Here is a 14,571-nt window from a genome sequence, read left to right on the forward strand (position 1 = left end):
TCCCTTGTGTATGGGGCAAGTGTGCCTTGTAACATAAAAGTTAACGATTGATTGAGGGGCTAAATTTCATGATTGACTGCATTGACTAAGGTGTATGAACAATCGCAAAAATCAGTCAAAAGATTGATCGCTAACCTGTATGTTACAGGAACCATGGGGCCAGTAACACAAAGCTTAGCAATGATCGTAGAACATTTTTCTATGACTGGTTCCATTGGCTACAATGTACAATCAATCATAAACATCAAGCGTACAATTAATTGCTAACCTTTGTGTTACGGGACCCAGATGTTGATTATCATTGATTCCTGTTTATAAAGAGTGGCCAATTCTGCTCTTCTTGTAGTTCCTATTCTTTTATGACTCTCCCAGTCATTTAAGACAAGGAAGCATTATGTCAGTGAATATCACCGACATGTCTGCTCCCTGTCACTCACAGACAAGGGTTTTTTATAGCTTATATTAACAATTGTGTGTAAAAATCACCCATTAATCACAATCACTGCAATAGCTTCAATAAATACCCCTTCAGTCTTTTCCAGACAGTGCGACAAAAGGGTCTCGCCATGGACATGACGTTATGGACCCGATTCTAATTTCTCTTCACAAGCAAATCTACCTTAATTCAGAATTCAATCCCAACCCTTATAGTAATGATAATCCTGATCCTCACCTTACTTTGAGAAAAAAAATCATACAAGCCTAACCCTACATCCGTGATGAGTTAAGACAGTAGTCACACAAGCACTTAATGGGTAACGTCAAATGCCACTCAAAGGAAATAAAATTGAACTTGACTCTCTGTGAAACCTTCCCAAGGAGCCTTACCTCTAGGTCTTTGAGAAGCCATCTCTTACTAAGCTTGGTGGGTTGACCGGCAAGGTGGACAAGAAGCGGTAGAAGGTCACTATTCAAAAGCTGGGAGTAATTCACCTACAAGTCACATCCAACAACAAAAAGAAATGACTTTAATTGAAGAAACCTTTATGCTTCAGGGATTGTTTCATAAGAAATGTAAAATCACCTGAAAGTTACCAGCTATTGTCATAGGCTCATTATTGGTGCATTTACTGAAACTGAAACAAAAACATTTACCCTATTGAAATTTTCTTCTGGACCTCTGAATTGATTTTGTTAATTTCTTAAAAAATGAAAAAATCTGATGTCTTCAAGCATAAATATGGTAGAAAAAAACTACTCTTGATCTCAAAATAAGTTCAATCAGAATCCAGTAAAATGACCACCCAAGTGTTTGTACATGTATGTATTAATACAAAATATGTGCCAAATGGCTCTGGAGAAAAATGTGTAATTGCTCAAAAAGCAGCAAAATAAGCACAGAATTTCATAACATATTGGGTATTTTTTCCAAACAATATTAATACACTGTCCCACATATGCCATTTTGTGTTGGTGGTCATCAGAACTATTGGTTTTCAACTGATTTCATGATTTCACAAAGACAAGTTTATTTCAATGTACCAGAACTAGATCTATGATAATACTTTCTCATGAAATAATCATTTGCTGCAACTACTTTCTTTTACGTTTAATGATACAAACATAGCGGTATTTAGAATTGTTGAAAGATATTTCATATTTTTGTGAAGAAAGGATAAAATATATTTATATCTTAAATTCTAGTAACAAAAACAAATGGAACACCATGAGCACCAAAAGGTGGACCAGTGCCTATAAAATTAGCAACTGTTATTATTATTATCATTATTATTGCTATTATTATTATTATCATTATTATTATTAAATTCATAAATAGTGAATTGTGGATAAAACCAAGACTTTATGGTGACAGACACAAATGTAAGTACAATATGATACAAAGATCTACTTGATAAAAAAAAAAAAAAAAAAGGAAATATAAAAAAAAATCATATTATTCCTAAACATGGGATGGAACTTGATTTTCAAATTCTGTACAAACAACTTATTTTGAACACGATTCAGTGTTTGTTTACCTTCAGACTTGCAAGCTTAGCCTTGAGAACAAGATAAAGAACCCACAGATTCTCAACGCTTAGCTGGGCACCTATACACAAAAGATAAAGCACAATAAAAGAAACTGAACAATAGACAGAACATAGAGCATCACATTAATGCAGTACAAAGGTAATTGCACTTTGAATAACAAACTAAACTGTTGTCTAAATCAATTTGCAAATGTTTCGATTCAAGATGTCAAATCAAGCCGAATGAGTGGGGATTAGGATTTCTGTCATGCAAAAACCTGATGTTATAATTGAAGTCTGAAATAATCACATACCTCCGTGACATCAACAAATATGAAAGGGGGATTTTGAGAAGACTCATAATTCTATGGTTATGGTCAGTAAGTAATAAGAATGCGAAAGACACAGTGAATTAAAATTCTTGCCATGGGAACCTGAAAATGTTTCAAGAATTCTGTCATTAATCCAATAAAATATGAAGAAAAAAAACAGAATTATCTACATGTATGTTTCCTACAATAGTTGGATGTGAGCAATCATGATTGTTGTCTAGTCAAATTAAAGGATTTTGCCGTTTACGAGCAAAAGAGAAGTCAGATCCATGTTTGCCTATCAATGTGAGAGCATAAAGAGAATAGCCTCACCTCGAGAAAGGGGAAGTTCACCCTTTAATAATAGTAGAATAATGGGTGGGGGGGGGGGGGAGTCACAGATGAGCAGCTCCACCACCTATCATGTGATGTAAGTTCTAACTTTTATTTTTTAATGGAATGTGATGAATCAAAATATTTTTCTTATTAAAGAAACTTATTATTGAAACTCTCTGTGGTGTTCTTAGCAAGTGTACATGAACAAAATTGCGATATCAAATCATTTTCTTATGTATTATATTGTTTTTTTGCAATGTCTTATGTATTTCTGTGTTTTTTTACATTTTGTTTTTCATTGTTTTTTCAATGAAATTTGTTGGGGACTCTTCTGAGATCATAAAAAGCATAAAATTAATACATTTAGACAAGCAAAACTAAAAACAATTATACATTCATGATTTTTGGTTGAAAACACAATTTGCATTGACTTTGTACACAAAATCACGTTTTTGAGCAATTTTTGGTCTGACATGCACTTACATGTACATAATGCTGCGTAATTTCGGAACCACATACCCGGTGACGTAAAATTTGTGTCAAAAGTTGTGAAAGACTTGAAAGTAATAAGTCAGCGAGCGGTGCAGTCAAAAAAATTTGCGTGGCGAAAATATTGCGCGAATCATTGAGGTAGGCCTCAGAGGCCCCCCCCCCCCCCCCCGGCCTAAATAGGGTTAAAGGACAAGTCCACCCCTAAGAAAAGTTGAGATGAATAAAAGGAGAAAATCCAACAAGCATTACACTGAAAATTTCATCAAAATTGGATGAAAAAAATAAGAAAGTTATATTTGAACATTTTGCTTACTTTCACAAAGCAGTTATAGGCACATCCTGGACCGTGTAAATGAGGAGACTGATGACATCATCCATCAATTTCTTTTGTATTTCATTATATGAAATATTTTACTTCCTCCTCATTGCATGTCAAACAAATACTTAAATATTCCTCCTTGAATATAGGTACATGTATGTGGAATTACCATTGTTTTAGCATTCTATGGTTTAGTCAAGTTTGTCACTTTTGTCAAACCTGAACAAATTGAAATATTGTATAATTAAAACAATATCAAAAGGAAATAGTGGGTGATGGACATCATCAACTCTCTCATTTGCACATCACTGATTGGTGAACTGTTATGTGAAAAATAAGCGAAACTTTAAAATGTCATAACTTTCTTATTATACATCCGATTTCAATGAAATTTCCAGTTATCTGAGGGATTTTAGAATATTTTTCCTCCGTTGATCAAAATTAACATATTTCAGTGATGGACTTGAAAATTTAATTAAAGACAGGCTTCAGGCATTAGCGCATTTATTTATTTTTTCCTAAGATTGCTGAGAAGCAAAGGACATACATGTACCATCTTTGAGCTGAAGCATGATGATCCGAGCGATGACTGTGAAAGCCAGGAACCTCTCTCCATCCAGGACTTGACCCCCTGACCCACTCAGTTGCAACTGGTATTCAGGAACCTGTCACAAAACCAGAAAAGCGGTGACGTCATCATATCTGAAGTACATTGACAAGTTGATTAGCAAATTGTATGATGAAATAATATGAAAATTTTAAAATCGAACTCAGATATTTCAAAGGGAAACTGTACAATTATCAAAAGGAGGGTTGAAATAAAACACATTTGTAATACATAGCTTGTTTATGAGTATAACCTCAAGTGAAACTAAGATTTCTGAACCATCCAAGATAGACATGTTATAAATTTCCTGCTTTTCTAAATCAACCTCTGGCCTTCTTGGTAAATAAAAAAAAAAAAAAACGAAACTGTTCATAACATTCAAGCACATACTGTAGTGCACAGGATTGATTTTACCCAGGGTCAGAAGACCCAGTCAGATTTTCCATGAAGTTGTTTCATTTTTTAGTTACAATAGCCTTAATCAATTAGCTGAACCTTTGATTTGTTGTATGCTTTCTTCTTATATGATTTAAATTATTTGTCTTGACTTCTAATTGTTTATTTTTAATAAGTTTGTAGTATTTGTGTTATGTCGAAGGAACTCCATAGGACAACAGTATAACAGTTACTGATGGAAGACTTGCAAATATTAAATTGAAAATAAAGATATAGTATATTACTTTGAAGTGAGACTTACATGCTTCATCTTGCGAGTCTTGACGTCTACCACACACACTCTGCCTTTCTCAAAGAAATGCTTGAGGATAAGGACATCCGTTAGCTCACGATTCCCGTCAAGATAGCTGGCTGTACTGCCATGCCCAAGGACCTGATACAAACAACACCCAGAAAATGATTTAAGTCATGTTGAACGCATGACCTCATGACCCCAGAATCTAATAAGACATTTGCTGCAGTGTATGATAGAGGTTCTGAAAGCACATGGACTAACAGGGCATTGCAAGAACCGTACATTACAATTTCCAATCATTTTTTAGTCCAAAAATAAAGCAAATGTCTTTTGATTAAATGCAAATTTGTTGTTGATTTGCGTTCACTTGCAACTCATCTTTCATGAAATGCCCAATTATGCTTGATGTAGCACCTAAGCTTAATTTGGTATTAAATGTAAGTTTCTTGCAACATCTCGTAAGTTTTAGGTAAAAAAGATGTTGCCTTCAAGATCTGATTTTATGTAAAAAAAAAAGAGAAAGCACGGTTCCTTACTTCAGGGAAACCAGCCACAACAAACAGCGCAAAGACTGATCGAAGCGAGGAGTCCTCCGGTAGTCTCTCTATGCTGTGGCTGATTTGATGAGTGATGCTGGCCTTCCAACCTAGATGTCGACAAAGCTTCTGAAGCATTGTAGGTAGCAATGCGGCCCACTCAAGCCGACTCCTGCAACAGAATAAAATGGTTACAATAAACAAATTAAAAATTAATATTAAAGGATATGATTGTTAATACCTACTTAATCTTCTAATTCTGGTGACCCTTCCTTAATAATAATAATAATAACAATAATTGTACATTTATATTGCACAATTTCTTATGTACATACTCAATTGCGCATTACAATAATTTTATTATTATTACCCCGGCTATAGCCGGCTGCCTACAGGCCCTCTGGCATACGAGGAATTTCTTCCTGCTGGGTACCCTTTCAATTCACCTGGGTTGAGTGCAGCACAATGTGGGTAAATTTCTTGCTGAAGGAAAACACACCATGGCTGGGAATCGAACCCACGTCCCTCTGATTGAAAGACGAGAGTCATGACACCTAGACCATGACGCCCCCACATCATGGAACTAAATCAACATGAAAATTTATTATATTTACATTATTTACCACAAGAAAGGGTCACCAGTCATTCATAAACTCACTCGTACTGCTACTTACGATCTGCAAGCTAACAATCTGTAATTTATCAACACCTGAAGAGGAGTTGTGGCTCAGTGGATAAGTCTGCGGACTTAAAACCACAAGGTCTGGGGATTGAATCCCACCAATACACTCTCATCCTTTGGCAAGGCGTCTATCTACATTTGCCACTATCCACCCAGGTGGGTGTTTCATAAAGCTGTTCGTAAGTTAAGAGCGACTTTAAGAACGACTGGTGATCATTTCTTATGCGCTAAACCATCACCAATGAATATACCATTTACCACAAGAAAGGATCACCAGTCGTTCTTAAAGTCGCTCTTAACTTACGAACAGCTTTATGAAACACCCACCAGGTGTAGTAAATATGTACCTGATAGGAAGAAATTCCTTGAATGTTCGAGTGCCTGATAAGAGTATGTGCTAAAGCCAGGGTAATATAGTATGCGGCCCTTAGAAGCATTGTATTAAGATCTATATAGATTAATATTATTATTAAATATGATCAGATTTATGAAATACCTACCTATTCTATCATCTGAACTCTTTCATGCTATCCTTACATTCATGCCATTGTGATATCTAACAATTACAATGGAATTACCAAATCTGAGCCATATGTACAGATCAAAACTGTAGAATGAAATAAACATGGATCACACGCATACCGACTTTTATGTCATAATTCCTTTAGTTTCCCTTCACCAAAGGATTTGGATATTCTGAATAACCAGTTTGCCTATTTTCATTTTTGATTAACATTGCACTACTACAATCTATTACTGGAAATGGATGACAGCAAATTATTACACATGACTGTCAACCTTCACAAAAAATTCTCATCAGGATCTTACTTTTCTAAGCATGAAGCACCGAACGAGAAGAGAAACTTGATAGTCCTTGTGCCGTCCATGTCAGAGCTTGCGATAGAATCGTCTCTGGTCAGTTTAATCTTCTTACTCTTCTGAACCTCCTGGTTACCCGCCCTCTTCCCTTTCTCCCCGATACTCTTCTTCTCATCCACCACCTTCTCTCCTACCGTCCCTCCATCATCCTTCCTTCCTTCCTTCTCCCCATCCTCTTTGGTGTTTGTATTTTCCCTATCTTTCTCATCTTTAGTACTGATCTCTTCCTTGTCTATTTCTTCTTTCTTGCCGTCAGACTGCGCTTCTTTGGAGGGCTCTTCGAGCCTTTCCTCCCATGAATCAGGGGGTTCGGGCGTCGACAGTGGCGTGACCGACTCCAAAGCCAGATCAGATACCTGTGTCAAATGTAGAAAAAAAATACTGTGTACTTAGCGGGTGCTTTGATTGCAAGCGATCAGCAAAAGAAATAAGTGGTCTGGCATGTAGGTCATTAACTACAGGGCGGGAGCAGGGTCGGCAGGCAGTTTCTAGGCAACCAGGGTTCGAAGAAATTTTAACTGCTGTGGCAAATGTAATTGACAATAGATTGGGATCTGCTATAATTACATAAATAATAATAAATAATATAGGATTTGTATAGCGTACGTATCCACCTTGCTAGGTGCTCAAGGCACTCCTATATCACCCTGGCTAAGCTAGTCTAACGATTCTGGTGCACACAGCTTTTTGAGGAATTACTTCCTACCGGGTACCCATTCACCTCACCTGGGTCGAGTGCAGCAGTGTGGATAAATTTCTTGCTGAAGGAAAACACACCATGGCTAGGATTCAAACCCACGACCCTCTGTTTGAAAGGCGAGTCAGAACCACTAGACCACGACGCGCCCACATAGGTAGGTAAAGCGATATGAAATAGATACCTACTGTATGTGGAATTCAAATTACAGAATTTACAAAGCTATTATGTTTTTATATGTACTTGTACAAGGGTTGCTTTCAGAATCTCTATCATATGCTCGGATGGTTTACCCCCAATTCGGTAGATTCACAATATGGTGCGCCATCTATCGATGCAGCAAATGCAGGAAAATTGTCTAATTTGCTGTCGACATCGCCCGCAGTTGCAGGCAGCGCACAGTGCAAGTAATACTGTAATGTGAGTACTGTAATGTGACTGTGATGCTTCAAAAATGACAAAAGTCAGAAAACCATATGGCAGGAATTTGCCAAAAACGGTCTAAATTTTGCACAGAAATATGCAGACAAATTTCTCTATCTCATGGACCATAGTAAACAGCATATCCGGTCGAGCCACATCTGCCAGCGCTGAATAATGGCATGCATGCATGCACTTTAATACTAGCGTGCGCAACATGTGTCGACTTTTTCCCATGGGGCATTGCTAATTTCGACCTGTCCGCTGCAACTGATAGATGGCGCACCGTATTGTGAATCCACCAAATTGAGTACAAGGAGAGGATTTTCCTTCAATAGAAACAAGTGATTCCTTTACTGAGATCAGCTGATAGGGTATAAGAGAATGGTATATGAAGGGCATACCTCTGGCAAGATGCTGGGTAGAAGCTGCCCTAGGAGGCCCATGGCAAGATGCTGTGTGGGTACATAGTGTCCACTTCCTTTCCTGAAACAAAATGGAGGTTTAAACACGGTTTCACGCCTTACATTGTATCCACAAAACTTCACTTTATACTTCATACTCATGTTTTAAATCAAACTACATATATGAGCAAAAAGCAAAAGCTATCCATTCTATCATACAGTATGTTACAGAGAACCGATGTACATTTTAGAACCTGGGGGCCGTTTCATAAAGCTGTTCCTAAGTTAAGAGCGACTTTAAGAGCGACTGGTGAACCTTTCTTACGCACTAAACCATCGCCAATGGTGTATACCATTTACCAAAAGAAAGGATCACCAGTCGTTCTTAAAGCCACTCTTATCTTACGAACAGCTTTATGAAACACCCACCAGGCCAATAATACATTGACTTCAATGGGGTTAATTACGTATTCATGAAGCCATATCTTGGGGCCCCATGGACCGTTCCCCACCAAAGTTGGGTTGTGGGGGTTTTTCATCATGCTCTACCAAAATATGGTATCAAAAACGCTGACATGCAAAAAGGGAAAATTTATGACGTCACACTTCTGTACTCTATACTTACTGGAGATAAAGGGGGGGGGGGTGTTGGACTTCTAGGATATTTTATCTGATAAAGTCTGTTTTATCCCACAGTTACATTGTATATTAGTACAAGTCAGACACCTGTGCCTCTCCGCCAATCAAAACCAACATGGATATCAGGGGAGTGTTTCATAACATTTTTGTCTGAAATGTTGTCAGACCTGACATATTTCCTTGATCTTTGTAGGCTGAGAAGCACTGTTACTATGGTAACTGTCGAATAAAACGGGACCTGTCAGATAAAACGTCTGACAAGTCCTATCATGAAACGCTCCCCAGGGGCCCGGGACACAAAGGTTAGCGATTAATCGCTATAAGGAATGGTCTATCACGATTATCGTTGCATACACATTTTGCTTTAATCGTACACTGACTGGGAACCAATCAGAATTGTTCTTTCAAATTAACCTTCATGTTACTGGGCCCGGATCTGACAGCTCGTCAGATAACGAATGTTGATGTCATGTTCTTATGGTCTCATGCTTGAACGGCTAATGAGAATATTGTACTTATATTAACAATAGGCAAACATGTATGTATAGCGCCATCTACATGTATCTAGACATAATCCCAAGGTGCATTTTTCTTATAACCCTGACTTTAGCTCGAGCTGCCTTCAAGCACTTGGTGCATACAAGGAATTAATCCCGTCAGGTACCCATTCACCTCACCAGGTGGGTGTTTCATAAAGCTGTTCGTAAGTTAAGAGCGACTTTAAGAACAACTGGTGAACCTTTCTCATGCGCTAAATAATCACCAATGAACATACATGTAGCGGTGAACATCATTTACCACAAGACAGGATCACCAGTCGTTCTTGAAGTCGCTCTTAACTTACGAACAGCTTTATGAAACACCCACCTGGTGAGGTGAATGGGTACCTGACAGGATTAATTCCTTGAATGCACCAAGTGCTTGAAGGCAGCTCGTGCTTGAAGGCAGCTCGAGCTAAAGTCAGGGTTATAAGAAAAATGCACCTTGGGATTATGAAACGGCCCACAGGGTTCAGTGCAGCACACTGTGTGTAAATTTCTGGCTGAAGGAAAACATGGCAGTGTCCGGATTCGAACCCCTGACCCTCCGACTGAAAGACGAGAGTCATGACCACTAGAAGACTCCAGGCAGTTTGGACTGTATTTGTTGTGTAAGCAGTGCTACAGGACCAGACATGAAATATGGACAGACTGCCATACTTACTGTGCTATGGTGAAGAGAAGAGGAAGGAACTTGTCCACACTGAAAAGAGCCATAGCTGTCGAGAACGACTTGTTGGAAACCTACAAGTACAAAAGAAAACATCCGTATATCTGTAAATGATAGTAATAACAATCATATCTACAGTGGTGCTCAAAAAATAGTGGACCCCACCTGAAAATGAAAATATTTGAAGTATTCAATTCCTGCCATGTGTTAGATAGCTAATTGGGAAGTCAGCTGATTAAATATCACATTCAATAAAGTTTGTTTCTTTTGGCTTGCCAATCAACGTAGTGTCGTCTACATTCAACACTCAGCATGAAGGAGTGCACTTCGTGGCCGGGTTCACTAACTTTTGAGCACAACTGTATATGCAAAATATCCCTTAACTTCTCTAGCTGCGTTCAAACGCATCTTTTGTTTGGTGACAGATCTCTGACATAATTTCTATGAGGACATTTGTCATACCAAATCTAAATATGTGAGGGGTACAATACAGACATATCAACACTGTAAGAGATATATATGGACAAAAGCTACCCCAAACGTGTACTTATATACAGATTTCTAGACATTGTCATTGACGGAATTTCATGAATTTTGACCGATATTTGTATATTCTGATATTCAAATTTTATTGTCATGCACGAAGTAAAAATAGATTAACATTGCATAAAAATCATACTCTGTCTGTACATACAGTATATATAAAATAATAAATACTAGTAAATAAAAAAATTGATGAGAAAGTCACCTTGTCGGCAGGTAACATAGCAGCAAGCAATCCCAGCATCCTCTCCTGTGATTGCTCGGCAAAAACTCTCTCATGGATGCTCATAGTACCACCACTTTCATCATCAGAGGCTACAAAGACAAAAAAAAAAAAAAAAATTTACTCCTATTTATAATATCATTTACCACAAAAAAGGATCCCCAGTCGTTCTTAACGTCACTCTTAACTTACAAACAGCTTTATGAAACAGACCCCAGGTTGGTTTTTCATAAAGCTGCTCGTAAAGTTACGCACAACTTTACAAACGACTGGAACATGTTCTTATGTCCTAAATGAATGACATAGGGATGTATCATCTAGCACAAGAAGGGGTCACCAGTCGTGCATATAAGGTAATTTGTATCTTACAAACAGCTTTATGAAACACCCACCGGGGTGGAAGTATGACAATTGTGTGTTGATCGCATGAGCTGGGAGGCGACATATATGTATTAGTAGCAAGTTAATCAAATAAAATCAAATAACTTGCATAGCATCTAATTACAGACATTAGTATGTCATGGATCAATAGATATCTTAAGATGATTTTTTTTACAAGTATCCCGACTATTTAATAATATATTCCACAATTCTTGACATTAAAACTGGTAAACCCAAACCATATATATGTTAATACTAATTTTACAAATTATATAGCTTTAGTTTATAAACTTACAGCACGTGACCTCTAGGCCATCCATAGCTAACTCCACACAGCTCTTCAGAAGTTCTTTGCCGACTGTCTCTTGGGCCGAAGTCAATGTTCCTGAAAGGAAGGCGGACAACAAAAATTATGAAGGTAGAAACAGCTTCATTCCTTTCAAGAAATTAATGTTAATCAAGTTAAACCTTGAAAATGCCAGGGTATTTTCAACAAAAATTATGAAGGTAGAAACAGCTTCATTCCTTTCAAGAAATTAATGTTATTTAAGTTTAACCTTGATAATGCCAGGGTATTTTCAACAAAAATTATGAAGGTAGAAACAGATTCATTCCTTTCAAGAAATTAATGTTATTTAAGTTAAACCTTGATAATGCCAGGGTATTTTCAACAAAAATTATGAAGGTAGAAACAGCTTCATTCCTTTCAAGAAATTAATGTTATTTACATGTAAGTTTAACCTTGATAATGCCAGGGTATTTTCAACAAAAATTATGAAGGTAGAAACAGATTCATTCCTTTCAAGAAAATAATGTTATTTAAGTTTAACCTTGATAATGCCAGGGTATTTTCAACAAAAATTATGAAGGTAGAAACAGATTCATTCCTTTCAAGAAATTAATGTTATTTAAGTTAAACCTTGATAATGCCAGGGTATTTTCAACAAAAATTATGAAGGTAGAAACAGATTCATTCCTTTCAAGAAAATAATGTTATTTAAGTTTAACCTTGATAATGCCAGGGTATTTTCAACAAAAATTATGAAGGTAGAAACAGATTCATTCCTTTCAAGAAATTAATGTTATTTAAGTTAAACCTTGATAATGCCAGGGTATTTTCAACAAAAATTATGAAGGTAGAAACAGATTCATTCCTTTCAAGAAATTAATGTTATTTAAGTTAAACCTTGATAATGCCAGGGTATTTTCAACAAAAATTATGAAGTTAGAAACAGAATCATTCCTTTCAAGAAATTAATGTTATTTATTTTAACCTTGATAATGCCAGGGTATTTTCAACAAAAATTATGAAGGTAGAAACAGATTCATTCCTTTCAAGAAATTAATGTTATTTAAGTTAAACCTTGATAATGCCAGGGTATTTTCAACAAAAATTATGAAGGTAGAAACAGATTCATTCCTTTCAAGAAATTAATGTTATTTAAGTTAAACCTTGATAATGCCAGGGTATTTTCAACAAAAATTATGAAGGTAGAAACAGATTCATTCCTTTCAAGAAATTAATGTTATTTATTTTAACCTTGATAATGCCAGGGTATTTTCAACAAAAATTATGAAGGTAGAAACAGATTCATTCCTTTCAAGAAATTAATGTTATTTAAGTTTAACCTTGATAATGCCAGGGTATTTTCAACAAAAATTATGAAGGTAGAAACAGATTCATTCCTTTCAAGAAATTAATGTTATTTAAGTTTAACCTTGATAATGCCAGGGTATTTTCAACAAAAATTATGAAGGTAGAAACAGATTCATTCCTTTCAAGAAATTAATGTTATTTAAGTTTAACCTTAATAATGCCAGGGTATTTTCAACAAAAATTATGAAGGTAGAAACAGCTTCATTCCTTTCAAGAAAATAATGTTTATTCAAGTTTAACCTTGATAATGCCAGCGTATTTTCAACAAAAATTATGAAGGTGGAAACAGCTTCATTCCTTTCAAGAAAATAATGTTATTTAAGTTTAACCTTGATAATGCCAGGGTTTTTTCAACAAAAATTATGAAAGTAGAAACAACTTCATACCTTTCAAGAAAATAATGTTATTTAAGTTTAACCTTGATAATGCCAGGGTATTTTGGAGGCTGGAAAGACCAAGGCAGGGCTTGAACGGAAAAAAAATTGACACAGACATCACCCAAGATGTAACTGCAAATTTTATTGTTTCAAAATCATTCATTCAAATTAATTAATTAAATATGTCAATTTGTGCATAAAATAAGAGTTTAGCTGTGAATCTATCAATAAAGCCCTTGTAGTGCTAATTCTATATTTGGAGACTCTGTGTGATTCTGATCAAATGCAGTATCTCCTATGTTTTTCTTGTGTATCAGAAGGGGGAAACAATGCACAGATTTTTAGTTCACTTTTCCAGAAATTACTGAATATGAACAGATATTAATGGAGAGACTACATGTATTCAGAGGTCATCAGTTATCTAAAACTGTTCAAACAGATAGTAAAAATGTATTTACACAAAAATATTATAGTGTTAATCCACTCACGCACAAAATTTTGTTTATTTATAATCTGTTGCCCTGTTCGATAAGTTCCTCAAGTCAAATCTATTGTGATATGGAATACCAGTACCTACTTGTCCTGTTCATGCATGATAGAGCTATGTGAAATGACTTTTTAAAATACTTTCTTGTTATTAGTGGCCTAAAAAAGTGGAGTTATACAGGAATGTGCAGAGCAATGAAACCTCACAACAGGGAAAAATTACAAGGGGGCTTGGGGCAATTTCGCCCTCGAAATACTCAAAAGACCCCTGAAAAATCCCCCTTCAATGAAATCTTAAGGCTGATCCAATGTTGCAGATTTAGGCAGTAGGTTGTAAAAATTTACCCTTGACATTAAAAAAATTTTTTTTTTAATGTTACAGATCTAGGAGGTAGGTTGTAAAAAGTAGCCCCTCAAATGAACAAGTGGAATGCCTCTGGCCGTCTCACCTGCATCACGCGATTCAATATAGCAGCAGTGCTGATTTTGAAAACTACTACATGTATAACTCGCACAAGATGTTCAGTGATACTTGGTTACTCTTATTTCCACGTTTTATGAACTAGACCAATACACTTATAGAGATATGATGGCAATTCAACAAATACCCCCAACGTGGCCAAAGTTCTTTGACCTTACATGACCTTTGACCTTGATCATGTGACCTGAAACTTGCACAGGATGTTCAGTGATACTTGATTACTATTATGTCCAA

At 36.3% G+C, this 14,571-nt stretch overlaps 1 protein-coding gene across 4 annotated transcripts in view; it reads right to left on the reverse strand.

The window, feature by feature from the left end:
• LOC129270258 (zinc finger ZZ-type and EF-hand domain-containing protein 1-like) overlaps positions 1-14,571 on the reverse strand; it is a 111,191-nt gene that overhangs the window by 18,516 nt on the left and 78,104 nt on the right. For 2 of the 4 annotated variants that reach the window (XM_064105443.1, XM_064105442.1), the window contains exons 49-58: positions 11,632-11,721; positions 10,938-11,047; positions 10,184-10,263; positions 8,342-8,423; positions 6,770-7,176; positions 5,260-5,431; positions 4,730-4,861; positions 3,979-4,090; positions 1,977-2,047; positions 829-933 (exon numbers count right to left, since the gene is read on the reverse strand). In XM_064105443.1, coding sequence (XP_063961513.1) covers positions 829-933; positions 1,977-2,047; positions 3,979-4,090; positions 4,730-4,861; positions 5,260-5,431; positions 6,770-7,176; positions 8,342-8,423; positions 10,184-10,263; positions 10,938-11,047; positions 11,632-11,721 — 1,361 coding nt within the window. Of the gene's footprint in view, positions 1-828; positions 934-1,976; positions 2,048-3,972; positions 4,091-4,729; positions 4,862-5,259; positions 5,432-6,769; positions 7,177-8,341; positions 8,424-10,183; positions 10,264-10,937; positions 11,048-11,631; positions 11,722-14,571 lie in introns of all 4 variants that reach the window. The other 2 variants (XM_064105441.1, XM_064105440.1) reach the window with 1 other exon arrangement.

Source organism: Lytechinus pictus, chromosome 10 (assembly GCF_037042905.1).
Source record: "Lytechinus pictus isolate F3 Inbred chromosome 10, Lp3.0, whole genome shotgun sequence".
Taxonomy (NCBI): Eukaryota; Metazoa; Echinodermata; class Echinoidea; order Temnopleuroida; family Toxopneustidae; genus Lytechinus; species Lytechinus pictus.